Here is a 14,250-nt window from a genome sequence, read left to right as displayed (position 1 = left end):
CCACCTCAACACAGAGCCATCAGTGCTGACTCGGATATGGTTAAATAGCCAGTTGTGGATGCACCTGACTGTAACTGCCATCCAAATCAGACTATAACAGCTTATCAGTGACAATGTCCTAAGAACCATGTGAAAAGCTTTGGTGAAACTGAGGCAGATTATAGTCACAACATTTTCCTCAGCTACTAAATACCTTGTGAGAGAAAGACAAGATTTATCTCCCATAACCCTTTTTTAACAAAGCCATGTGCATCTTAGCAAATGCATTATTGTCTCCAAAATGCTTACAAGTGGTCTTTTATTATTTGCTCTATCCTACCAGATACTGAAGTTTGGCTCACTGATAGTTAATTACTGGGACTCTCTTTCTTCCCCCTCCCTTTTTTTTCTTTTTTTATTTAATTTTATTCATTTATAACTTAAAATGTGAAAATACAAAATCAAATAGTAGGGGACAACAGTAGAAAAGGGGAAAACAAAAAGGGTGCGAAGAAAGGGAGGGGAAGAGACAAAAGGCATTGACTTCCAACTCTCTCTGTTGCGGTAAAATTGGACATTAAAATCAAATCTCAACTTTTTACATTTCTATAGTAGTATGCACTAGCCATTTCTGTATCGGCAAATCAGTCTAAAACCCAAAATCATGATACCATTTCTCCCCCCCCCCCACACACCACTTTTAGTCCTCTGGAACCTCTCCAGTTCTCTAATCTCCTCAAAAATAATTGACAGAGATGCAACAGTTTTTCTCCCAAATCTTTCAGTCTTGTTTGAGACTGAGTTATCTTTAGTTTACTTTTCAAGACACCCCAGCTGGCTACACCAGTTTTGCTATTCTTCCCATGACCTCTCTCTTATAGTTTCTCTTGTTTTATTAAAATCAACCTTTCTATAATCCATGGATTATGTTCAATTGTTCTTTACCAAACTTCTGTGAAAACCAAGATTTGAGAATTAGATCTCCTAGTTTCCTGCTTGAATTTTTGAAAATTATCACTAACCCAAATCAAAAATCTATGTGACATCTAATATTTGACAGAATTAGTCTTCCAACAAATGTCTGGGTAGTTGAAATGTCCTGTCACAACCAGTTCATGATTTTTAGGATTATTATCTAGTTTAATAAATTGATTAGGTGAAATACAGTAGCCTCATAGCAAGATATCCCTTAGTTTGCCCTTTTAGCCTAACTCAGAAGTTTTCAATACTCATGCTGCCATCAGTTCAGCAAAATTTTATTCAGGTCAGCTCATTCTTAATATAAAACATTACATCATTCCCTCTCTTGTGTTCCCTTTTCCTCTGAGATAATGTGTACCTTTCAAGTCCAATGTAGCACTATTAAGATTGATCCCACCATGTTTCTGTAAACCCTATTATATTTTACTTGCCTTTGTGGCTCATGACATCCATCCCATTTTGCTGGTTTCTCATACTTTGTAAGAATTGACATTTAAGACAATAGACTAGACTTCCTATGTTCAGTTTCCCATTTTTCTTTATTTCTGTACCTCCATTGTTGCTTTGGTAAACTAGTGCTGCTGTTACTCATCAATAGGCTTACCATTCATGCTCCTTTGTGTTTCAGTTCAAAGTCCTCCTGACGAAGTTAGTCAGCTCCTGTCCAAAGACTTACTTTCCCTCCTTAGTGAGATGAATTGCATTTCTCAAAGCAAGCTCTTCCTTGAAGATTGTACTGCTATTGAAAATCCAAGCCTCTGTTGCATGCACCAACTTGACAACTAGTTCACTCAAAAAAGTTTCCATTCCTTTGCCAGACCTTTATCTTTAATGGCAAATACCGATGAGAACATCACCTGTGCCCTAAGAATCTTCACCCTCTTCCCAAAATCATGAAATATTTCCTGATACAGTATGCTGGAGACCTTGCTCTGCAGTATCATATATATATATATATATATCTCCTGCTTGTGGCAAGTGATGGTATCCACCATTATTATTCACACTGGATTCATTTTGACATATATGGGATAAGGTTTATGCTCTGACCTCTAGTTACCCCATTGACTTTGCCTGTCAAAAGGCTGCCAAAGGTGATCCTTGGGACACAGCAATGGCCGTAAGTAGTAACCAGTGGCCAAGCAGCTGAATTTTGACCACATGATCATGGGGATGCTGCAAAGGTTGTAACTATGAAAAATGGTTCTAAGTCACTTTTTTCAGTGCTGTTGTAAATCTGAATGGCCACTAAATGAACTGTTGTAGGTCAAGGACTACTTGTGGAAGGAATGTAAATTCAACATGCTTTGAGCAAGTCACAAGGTTTGGCTGGAAAAACAACGTGGACTATGTTGAGCTAAAACTGCTAGTTGTCAGAGTGAATTAACTGGGTTAGGATGCTCACGAAACAGATAATTCTCCCATCTTTGACACAGTTAATGTTTGGTATGGACAAGGTCATATGCAATTATTAGATCTTTTCTCATCATGGGTACCAAGAGATGCTCATACTCTTCTTCTGGGGCCAATCTGATCTCTTTATACATGTTGACCAATTACTAGGACATGGGAAGCCATGGATAGCTTGCTGAGATATTGTTGTCTGTTCCTGGAGACACTTTCTCTCCTTTGCTTGGATGTTTGTGTATTGGGTAACACAGTCCCTGCATACTGATTTGTGCCTTCCATGCATGGCTAACACAGGAACATTGTAAATGAATGACAATGAAGATTGATAAGTGGCAAAAGAATTTCTAGAAATACTATGGGAACAGATCAGTATTGCTTTAATAGTTTTTGCTTCTATGGTTATTATTGCATAATTGCACTTACCCGAGTTTGAAGTGCAACTGAATTAGGGAGTGGCGGGTGTGTTCCCCCCCCACACACGCTAATAAGGCTATAACCATATTTCCTCAAAAGACTGCCTGTCCCAGCATGTTTTAGTGTCATAAATTGATCTACAGGAAATGATTAGCCCAGAATGGAATTATAGTGCTTCAGCACCCTGGTATGAAAAATAAACATAATACAGTATTTTCACAGGACACATAAGTCAACATTGGCATGAATGAATAAATTTGTGTCAATTACTCTCTCATCCCAACCCACTTTACAATGTCATATTTTGTGGGCAAAAAACGGAGGACGAGTGCTTTATATGCTGTCTTGAATTCATGAATGAAAAATGGGATATAGTCTAATGAATAAACACAGCTGTTATATTATTGTGAAATTCTCCAGCGCTTTATTGACGATTTGTTGGCACGAGAAAATCAAGAGTACAGCTGATGTCAAATGAATCAAAAAAGCAAAAGCTGTGTACAGATTAAAGAGGATTTCTCTGGTTGGGTTCATTAAAATGGTAGCTCAAATGCAATCCAAACATAAGTCAGTGCAAACTGATGAATTTGATGCTGAGAAAGCAAAACTAAGAATGGATATAGTGAAACTTACTGAAGGTAAAGTTCCAGCTGTAACAGTGCATAAGAAGCAGCTCATTGGGCCTGTGTTAGTTAGGTCACATGAAGCAGGTTTGATTTAGCAAAGCCACCCTAATTTTCTTATCCCACATTAACATGTGGAGAGGCAAAACCCTCAGCAACAAATTTAGCTCAACTCTAAGTTTATGAAACCAAAGTGAGCCTACCAAACCCTTTCAAAACAGGTCAGGGCAGAGGTCAGAGCCACTAAATCTAACACAGATCCTTATATTATTTTTATATCTGAACTGTCACATGATAGCTCATAGATACACCCGGTTTCATATGGTTTTACATGTGATTCACCTTTGGGCCCGAAAAGACTTCTAGTCTCAAAGTTCCACAGCTGCAGTTTTCAATCAAACTTGGCTCATTCTAAATGCAGCAGCCATGTATTAAAGCTGTTGTGTGTGTAATTAGCACTCAAAGGTGATTATACTTTGAAATAAAGTAGTGGCTACTTGCCCTTTTTGTGTTAAGACTAGTCAGGGAATGGCCCTAAGACGAAAAGTCAATTTTCCGACCGACATCATAATGTCAATCTAACCTATGCTAACTGTGATCCACATCTGTCAGTACGGAGCCAAAAGTTCTCAGGAACTGACTGAAGGGGACCGCTTCCATTTTAGAGGGCCGCAAATGTTGGGCGCGACCGAGCTTTCTTTCATTCAAGACCAAATAAGAAAAGCAAAGCCGAGTTCCGTATTTCTGTAACACAGTGGGTTTTTCAAAAGGAAGTTATTACTAGCAGCTCATTCCATTATGACTTAGTAAAAGAAACACTAATATAGATTTCTAAAAAAAAAAAAACACCAAACATTTCCGATCTTCATTCTCTGAGTAATAAGGACCCGGAAGTTCGCAAGAGCGTAGTTTCCGATAAGAACTGTGAATGTTCGACCTTTTTTAATTATATGATAAAAGTTCGCTTTCAGGCTAATCGTTTATTTTCAAAGGAAATGAGACACTGCTGCACATCCTTGCTTTTCCAGCTGGATATATATTTGTCACACAGAAGTTTATCAATGAACTTGCTGTCTATAGCTATACTTTTTTGTTCTGGTTTCTTTTTTTTTTACAACCCTGAAAAAAAAGAACGGGGGGGAGGAGGAGGGGGGGAGCAAAGTAGCCAATCAACAAAGGGAGTAAAATTTCCAGTTCAGTTCAAACAAGAGCATAGCTTTACCCCTCCCTTACGAGGAAAAAAAAAGGACCAATAGCGGCCTAGTTCTCAGCCAAAACACAGCAGCTAACCAATGAGCAAGGAACCTGGATGGGTTTACTTCCTCCAATGAAATCTAAGCAACGGGGCAGAAGGGGTGGGAGAAAGAAAGAGAAACATCCACCGCCTGGAAGATTCGAATCGAACGTTCAGACACGCAAAGAATACTGCAGCAACCAATCAGCGGGCTAAGAAAGCGTGGAATTGAACGTTGAGGCACCTCCGGCTTCCCCCTCTGCCCACCCCGATTCTCTCTCTCTCTGCACGCTCCTCCCCTCGATGCTGTTGTTTGTGGTGGCTTAGCTGCCGAAGAACTACGAGAGGGGAAGGGGAAATATCAACACAGCCTTGTTCCTGCCGACTGAAGCTATAGAGAGGCGGGGAGGCGGCTTGGCTCGAACCCGACGAGCGCTAGCTTAAAGCCTCGGAATAGAAGAAAGCGCCTGGCATTTCGGGCTAGAAGGGAAGAAGGAGAAAAGAAGCCTTTGTCGATTTTTTTTCCTTTCCCCCCCAAAAAAAACACACACACACATCCCAGCCGCCGCCGCCGCCGCCACCACCTTGGGTGCGTTTGGCTCTCCTCCTCCTCCTCCTCCCTTCCGTGTTGTGGTTTCGCTTCTCTCGCCATGTCGGTGAATATGGAGGAACTTCGGCATCAAGTCATGATTAACCAGTTCGTGCTGGCTGCGGGCTGCGCGGCGGATCAAGCGAAGCAGCTCCTGCAAGCTGCACATTGGCAATTTGAGGTGCGTTGCGAGCTTTTCTGGTTCTCCGTCTCTTTCCCCTCTCCGCCTTCCTTCGCGGGAGGCGAAAAAGAATCGCCACGACCACCCTCCCCCGCCTTGCTAATGTGGTGACTACCCCGGTGGTTTAAGGGATAGTCTATTGCTCCGCGTCCACCCCCAGCCCCCCCCTCCCCTGTGTAAGGCGAGGGAGCCTTTCCCTTGGCACTGGGCATGTAAACAATCCATCAGAGCCATTTTAATAACTACTGTCGCTTTCTACAATGAGTGCCTTCCGGGGCTAGGAATGCGCTAGGCCTTTTTGCGTGTTGACTAATCTGTCGTTGCTGCTGGTCGTGGGAAAAAGGGGAGGAGGAGAAGCCACGGGTGGACAACGTTAATATTCTTGAATTGGACTGGCGGCCAGAGTGCAGAACGCGTGATGATCATCACACAGCTTACTTGGGGGGAGGGGGGCTAATTTGAGCATTCAAATGGAATAAATGGTTTTTAAAGTATTCCACCGTGGATCGTGCAGACATCTCTAACGGAGAGTTGGGGCATGCCTTGGTTGAGTGTGAAGGTTTAGCTTGCCCCCCCACTTCATTTCTTTCCTTGTAGCAAAGGAATATCAAGGAAACTGTTCACCCCCTCCCCCCATTATTTAGGGAAGCAGTGGGGACGTTAGTCTCTGAAATCGGCCTGCTAAATAACTGCTGCTTTAGTATGTGTGGTCTTTATTTAGCTGGAGAAGAAACCAGATAACTCTGTTGAGATACGGTTAGAAATTCTTGCTTTTAAAGGAGTCTGTTTGTTTACATATGGCCGAATCCTTCCCTGGTCTAGCCACAACGTTTTCAATACCTCCTCTGTTTTGATTTACAAGACGAGGAGGAAAAGATTGGTTTCAGCCAAGCCCTTGGCATCAACAAAGATAAATGTCTTTGTCCATTTCTGCTGGGCATAGCATTATACTTAAAAAGCTATCAGCTTGTCTTTAGCTTCCATGAAGCCAATCCCCACCCCCATGTTGCCTTTTAAAACTACACATATTTGTTGCTCTGCCAATTTTTTTTATGTGTTAGGGATAGAGACTTTCTTATTACATTTTAAAATGTTCCCCAACCAGCTTTGTTCCTACTGTGTTGGACTACAGTTCACTTCATCCCCATTGGGAGGATGAAACCTAGTTGCTATGGTCTATTGGCTTGTGGATTACAAAACCTAGTTGAGGCTGACAATGATTACTTATGGGTATGTTGTCCTCTTGTGCTGTGTTTGTGGTTTGCTTTTTTCCCATCCTTCCCCAAAGGGAGAGGGAAGATTAGCATTGTCCTAGGTCAGTGCTTAAAAAAAAAAAAAGGAAGGGGAGGGAGAGTAATGGGCTGGGCAAGAATGTCCCTGTAAAAATATGTTGCTGTTCTTCCCCTCCACCTTAACTTTTCCCTTGGGGTTGTAGCCCCTTGTTCTAACAATAGGCTTGTGTGCTTTTTTAAATATAGACGGCTTTGAGTGCATTTTTTCAAGAAACCAACATTCCCAACACCCATCACCATCATCAAATGGTAAGTACTTCAAAGTTCTGAGGTTCACATTGTTCCTCACAGTCCTCCCCCCTCCTTTTGTGAACATTGGAAATTTACATTAGGTGAATAGCCTGTGTGTTTTTAATGCCTTGAGCCTTGCTTGTTTCCATGATCAAATCCAAACTATCCTTAGCTTTCCATTCCCTTGGAAAGCAGGTATAAAAGAGAAATAAAAGATCACGCTGAGCAGTGCTTGAGTTGTCAAGCCATGTAAAGGAGGAACGAGGAGGAACTCCGGATATGCAACGTCTGCATAATTTTACACAACCTTTGATACTGGGAGGGAACAAGAGCCTGCAGCCAGCAGTGGTTGTGCATTCAAAGCTGTCAGCTCTACAGACAGCCATATTGCTCTGCAACAAGAGAAACACAGACTGCAAATGTAAACAAGAGCCAAAATGTCTGCCAGGAAACAGGGACTTCTGCTTCTCTCTCCCTCCCTCCCTCCCTCCTCTGTCTTTACCTCATATGGAATTGTTTAACCATTTTTATTCTCCATAATTACTTAAAATCCAGGGAATTTAGAAGCAAGGAGGAAATGCTGGCAAGCTTTTAGGTACACCCCCTCCGTTAGTGTGAAACTTCAGCAAAACTTTGTGTGACCTTGACTGAGGGCAGGGTTGTTTGGCAAGCAAAAGAAGTTTTTTATTTATTTTTTAGGAAAGTGAACTAGTATTGTGTGCAAGGATAATAGCAAATAGACTAAGCTACAGCATTTCACTTGTCTATTGTTTAAGCCTATGTATAGCTTTAGAAATGCAAAAACACCCCAAACCCCTCCCATAAAATTCTAATGTTTATTTGGTTTTGGCTATGTAGATTTTCCTATCTACATAGCAATGTAATTATATTTTCAATATTTACTAATACATGCTTTTAATTGTAGATTTCCGTTAGATATCATATTTTGACTAGATAATACTAAAAGTCTTAAATTTATTCTGATAATGTGTTGATAAGACTATTGCTCCCTTAGAAGTACTTGTTAACAAAGTATAACTTACATGAGGAAGTTACATATTGTAAACTTGTAAGAAAATATAAATTACATCTAAATGACTACTGGTTGCATCAGTGTGCTATATTATAAAAATGTCTAAATAGCCTGTTTTTACAAGTCTTTTGAAAGAATAATTCTATACTGAAAACCAGCTTTACTGCATTTCATGTAAAATAATTTTCTGCATTTTTTTTGAAGCCGACAAGGACTGCTATTGTCAGATTTCAGTGTTCTGCAACTGATGTTTTATCAAAATGTCTTGCACTATTTTCAAATGCTTTTATGGGGGAAGATACAGGGCATGAGAATTGTAGTTTAGATATAGCAAGAGAGGAAGAGTTTTATTAAAAACCAATAATTTGGATTTTAAAAAGGGTTCTATATAATGCAGAAGCTGCAACATTCATTTTATCTCTGAACCTGGATGGTTTTTAATTTTGAAAAATCCAGCCTTTTTTTTAGAAGCCTTATCCAAATTTTGAAGGGAAGAGAGAACTTGCCTCATCCATTATATGAAATAGTTTAAGGGCTATAAATAGGCTGCCGAGTTCTGGTTTAATTCATGTCATCTTTTCAACCCAGATATGGAGGCAAATGCATTCAATGTGTAATTTTTAAATACACATATAAGAATGCATGGGAAGTTCATGTATTTTCTTCCGCTAATGTAACAGAATATACATGATAGAAACTTGGAACATAATATGTTCACCAGTTTGCTTAGATAACCTGGAATATCATTATTTGGTTTTCTCTCTGGTTTTTAGAGAGTCGGCATAACTTGCTTTATGTTATTCTTCAGAATCATAGAAAGCTGCCTCACAATATAATTGACACTGGGTCTTTGGGTAGACAACAGTCTTTATGATTATCTGCTCTCACTCTTTTCAAGTTGGAGAACACTACAGTATGAAAAGTGTGCGCTTTGCCATTTTGAAGAGCAAACGTTACAAAGAATGTGAAACTTTGCATTTGGCTTAGAAAAATATTACAGTTCTGCCTTCTAAAACAGCCTTTCCAGACAGTAGAATAGGGATTCAGAATATTTGAATTTGTTTATATACTTTGATGGTTCTATTTATATTTACTGGGAGGAGGGGGGTGAAATTGCAGGTTCGTGTGTATTTTCTCCCTGCTTCTGCCCGTGAAGTTTTCTACAAAACTGATTGTATGATGCTGGCATTAAAATTTCAAGCTGTGCAATAAGAAACTAGTTTAAGGGATAAATGGTCTGTATGAGATTGCCAAGTGGTGAAAAATGATTCATAACTGCCCTGGAAGCTAAAACAAGCAGCCAGTGAGCTAATTTAAGCATGCTCTTTTAAACCTAAATGTGAAAGTAGATCTCAGGTTTGCTATTGAGCTTGAAACATGGGTGAACATGCTGCACCAGTTTCCTGTGTGACTTGCAAGGAATCCTACCCCCTTCCCCAGTAAAAGGCTCATTGTCCTCAGAACCGGTTGACTTCTATGATTCCTAATGATCTGAAGGTCACCCTTGGTTCTGTGCCTAGGTTCTTGCTGAAAATGGACATTCTTACAAAAGTTGTAATGAAAGCAGTTCCAGCCCAAATTCTAAGACTTTTCCAGTGTTGGAAGCAGCCAAAGTGAATAAGGTGTCTCCTTGGCTGGAGTGTTTTCTTCGGAATGCTATTATGTGAATGCTTTGGATCGCAGACTGTCCATTACCCCACGTTTGTTCCTTCCTGCATATCTTCTCCTTGCTGTTCCTGCCATACTTGTCCATTTTTGTTTCAAAACCCTTATTTGGCCAGCAGTTGGAGTGCTTGCAGTCACAGAACTTCTACACCTAGAGGTCTTTGGTTATGAAGCCTTACAAGAAAAGAATCTTGGTGAAGACGGACCAGTGAGGCAGCAGTTGGTAGGAAGGGGACAGCAACCTGGCCGTAGGGCTGGGTGCCTTTGAAAAGCTTGTTTTGCCTCCTGGGGGTAGAGCTGATTTTGAAGCAGTCTGCTTTGTTTCCCAAGGGGCTGCATTTTTTTTTTTTTGCATTTTGCATTTCTGAACAGGTATTGCTAGTATGGAGATGAGCCGATGATGCCCTTTTGCATCCAATTGCTGGATAGAATTTCAGTGAATGCCGGAGGTCTCTGTTAATAATATCCCAACCCCAAATCAGCTCAGAATATTCAGGAGCCTTTCTTCTTATGCAGCCCCTTGCGCAACTTCAACAAAGTAGGATTTCAGACTTGGTTCAAAGGTGTTTTAAATGCTTAGCACACAGCAGGGGAATCTAGTTTGGTTGAGCCCGTTTAATTGATTTTATATCCAGTTCTTAGTGCGGGGTATCCTTCTGTGCATATTGCTAACAAATCCATTTCTGTCCTCTTTTTTTTAATTCCCCCCAAAGGAGGTTACTACTATTAATTGACTTACCTGCCACTTAAAATACATGTACCCCCTACATACACACACAGAGACCACAAGAAAAGCCAAAACTGAGCAAATATGCAACAGGCAGGAAAAAATCCATCTTCCCATCTGGCAATTTTAAAATCTCTTGTTTCTTTCCTTTGTGTGCATCATGTGCTTTGCCAGGCCATCCCATGTATTCATAAATCTGCATGTTAGATGCAGATTTCAGCCAAACAGAACCACATGTGAAATGTAATGAGACAGCAGGGCCCATTCTTGCTTGCTCTGGAATGTTTCTCCCAACTGCTGAGCATTAAAAGAGTTTACATTTTCTGCATTTGCCAGGGACGGTTTAACAGAGATTGCAAACAAAGGATATCCTGTCTCCTCGGCAAGGCTATCTTCTCAAGCCCTCCCCCTATCTTTTTATAACCAGTTACACATTAATCAGGAAACTAATGTTCAAGTTATGATTTGCCTATTGACTGTTCCCTTTTGCCAAGCATTATTCACCTACATTTCTCAGTTGCTTCTCAGACTAACATGGTGTACCTAACTTTGAATTCCACTTTTGCTGCACATGTAGTCCATTCCCCAGTGTGAACTAGGAAATTCTGTTTGTGAACAGAATAGATTTAAGAAAGTTGAACAAAAAAGAAACTTTACAAAATGTTTTATTTGGAAAATGAAAAATTATAGGTATTTTTGCCAGTAGAAAGGAATAACAGGAATTGTAGTGAAAAATCTGGGGTTGCCATGATAGAGAAAAACTGATCATTATACACAGCTGGTGGAAATCTTGCAAAAATGCTGTGGTGTCAAACTCAATTTCATTGAGGGCCGCATCAGCATTGTGGTTGCCCTCAGGGGGCCGGGTGGGTATGGCCAGGGTGCGCGTGGCCTACTGGGTGGGCGTGGCCAGCTCTACATCGTTCGCATCAAGGGTGCCTATGGGGGCCTGGGCAGGAGTGGGACAGATCTGAGGGTCTCTGGCAGAAGGAGGGTCTCTGGGCCAGGGCCAAGGCAGTGGGGGCCGTTCCCTCACTGTTTCCAGGATGGCTTCACAGGCCACATGAAACCACTTCGTGGGCCGGATCCGGCCCCCGGGCCTTGTGTTTGACATGTCTGCTGTAGAGAAACCTATGGAGGTAAAATCTCTCTACTATAAGTTGTGAGTAGGTAAGATACATAAATCCCTCCTAAAACTCCAACTCGGAGGACAAAACAGAAGTAGAGATCATGTTTTAATGTTTTAAATACAGAAGGTCCAAGTTCATTCACTGCAGTCTTTTAATACAGTTCTGCTTGGGGAATTCTGGGAGTTAACGTCTGCAAATATTAAAATTGTTGAGGTTGAGAAACACTGAGTTAAAGGACGAATAGTTGGGGATGCAACCTCTACATATTGATAGACCACTGAGGTTGTGGGAGAGAATGTATTGATTTTTAAAGAAAATAGGGGGCAAAATCAATGAAAATTGTCCCCTCCTTTTTGTGCTTGAAGGGTTTGCATTCATCACTTTTCTTCAAATTGGGTAGGAAAGACTTGATTGCAAGGTGCAGTATAGATCACATCCTAAAATTTCCTCAAAACAAAAAGCTGATAGCTATTAAAGAACTGGTGATGTGGAATTTGAGACCAGTTCATCAAATGTATTTGTCTTGCAAAAACTGAGCCAGTTTTATCCTTCAGCTGAATTACCTAGATGTTGCAATTGTTGAAATCCCAACTTATGATCCCCTTTGATATGAATAGTCTAAAATGGGAATACAAGATCTTTGAAAAGTTCCAGCATTTATGATTGCTGGAACAAGGTGAATCCTGGGCTTAGGAATGACTATTTTTTGGCCCAATTGTTAGACCGTGACTTTGCAAAGATAGCTTTGGAGAGCACTAAATTGAGGAAGGAGGATAAACTGCATAAACTATTTACTTTTTGACTTCCCAAAAGGACCAGTGTGTTATCAGTGGCCAACCGATCTAGAAGAGTCTTCCTTAGTAGGCAGAGTATTTCTGTATTTTATTTGTGTTAGTGACTGAATTTATGTGGGGAGCACTGTAGTGTGAAACATAGCACACGTACCATTGTTCTTCCATTTTGCCGCATGTGAGGTAGAAGACCTTTTGTTCATATCCACATGGAGCTGAAGCGGAGATTTTGGTAGCATCTCTTCATACTTTCTCCCCCCCCCCCCATCTCTTCCCTGTACTGGATCTCCATTGACTTTTGGAGAGGCAAGGCACCAATATCTGCCAGCAGAACTTGCATTGCTTTCCTCATCTGGTTTCCATTGTTCCTTTAGTGCAGGGGTGTCAAACTCACAACATCACGTGACATGTCGCTACATATCACGATTTTTTTCACATTGCCTGCAATGGGGTGGGCGCGGTTTCTGGCAGGACACATCCGGCTAACAGTTTGACATCTCTGCATTAGTGTATCTGAAACCTTTACTGTTGGGAGACTTAGATGCAGGGTCTTCTGTGGTTGGAAGGTTTCCCAATCAGTACTGTATCTTTGATGCCTCTATTATCTTATAAAGCTCCATCCTCCCCCTTAGAATCTGCTCTTGGGAAGTTTATGCTGAAAGGGAATGGAAGATCTTTTCATGTTCTTCCTCTTTCTACTCCTGTTCAGGAGTTGCTTTAAGGTTTAACTTCTTTATCTAGCTTTAAAAGTTGAAACTGAGTGACTAAAAGCAGGCTTATCATGGACACTTTTAAGTTCTGAATAGTTTAAGACCTGTTTTCCTTGATTTATGCTAGTTTCTTTTTCTCTACCAAGTTTTGAAGTTGTGCATGAGCTGAAGGAATTGCGCTGTTGTATTTTTCTGGCTCAGGAATTCTGGAAGTTGAAGTCCACGAGTCATAAAAGAGCCAAGGTTGCCTACCCCTGCTCTAAAGTCTCAGGTGAACAGTGTGGTGCAGAAATGATCGATTAGGGCCGAGCTCCCATCCTTGCTCAGTTATGGAACTCATTCAGAATCGTGTTAATTGTATCTCAACCAACCCCTCACATTCTTCTGATAGGGAAAATGGAGTGTGTAATGGATGCCCACCAAACATTAATAGAAAGGGTGAGGATTTTTTAAGCATTTTTTTTTTGTGGAGGTAGGGGGGCATATGGCCTTAAAGTATATGCATGGCTCATGACCTTGGGGTCCTGATGCATGAGAAATCAACTTTGGAACTACAGTCAGTTGAAACACAGCGGTTCTAACACAGCCTTCCTTAAAAAAGATGCTCTTGTCATATCTTATATTGCAGCTCCCATCTTCCCCTATCCATATGGGAGCTGACTAAAGGCTATGGGTGTTGTTATCTATACATCAGGACAGCAGCAAGTCAGGGAAAACTGCTCTGACACAACCAAGGGATACAACTAGATTGCTAATTATACAACCACAGAATTTCTGTCTCCTTTCAGGCAAACAAATCTTTTGTCCTGGCCCCTTTGTTTCTGTCTTAAGCATATTAGGCTGATAGAGAATAATGTAGGAGGGAAACACTCCAAACATTTTATTTCATTCTGTACTTTAGAGTAATACAGATGAGGAACACATCCTGGGTTGCTCTGTATTTTAATTTCTAAATCTGCTGAAGCTGCAAATCAGTTAACCTCAGCCCCACTTTTTCTTTTGGATGCTACACATCCCACATCATTATATAGTGATGACATTCTTAATATGCATGACCCTCTATATTTAATATATTTATTCACTTCTTTTCATAGACACAGCAAACAGTTAAGCTTGTATCATTTCATCTAGGAAAACATTTCATGCTCAATCCAGAGAAGTCTCGCACATATTTCTTTCTTGGAAACAACTTTCTAGTATTAATGGTTGACTGTAGGCTTGCCTAGGATTGTCAGTGACCTAAAAATTGCTAAAGGCTTT

At 40.7% G+C, this 14,250-nt stretch overlaps 1 protein-coding gene across 3 annotated transcripts in view; it reads left to right on the top strand.

Moving 5' to 3' along the window:
• The first annotated feature begins 4,948 nt into the window (after positions 1-4,948).
• UBALD2 (UBA like domain containing 2) overlaps positions 4,949-14,250 on the top strand; it is a 52,297-nt gene continuing 42,995 nt past the window's right edge. For 2 of the 3 annotated variants that reach the window (XR_014491509.1, XM_083354997.1), the window contains exons 1-2: positions 4,949-5,411; positions 6,890-6,952. Coding sequence is in view for 2 of the 3 variants with exons in the window: in XM_083354997.1 (XP_083211123.1) it covers positions 5,292-5,411; positions 6,890-6,952 (183 nt within the window). In the remaining variant the exon portion in view is untranslated. Of the gene's footprint in view, positions 5,412-6,554; positions 6,642-6,889; positions 6,953-14,250 lie in introns of those variants that run through there. The other variant, XM_083354998.1, reaches the window with a different exon arrangement.

Source organism: Vipera ursinii (assembly GCF_947247035.1).
Source record: "Vipera ursinii genome assembly, chromosome: 2".
Taxonomy (NCBI): domain Eukaryota; kingdom Metazoa; phylum Chordata; class Lepidosauria; order Squamata; family Viperidae; genus Vipera; species Vipera ursinii.
This window is presented reverse-complemented; position numbering and strand designations above follow the sequence as displayed.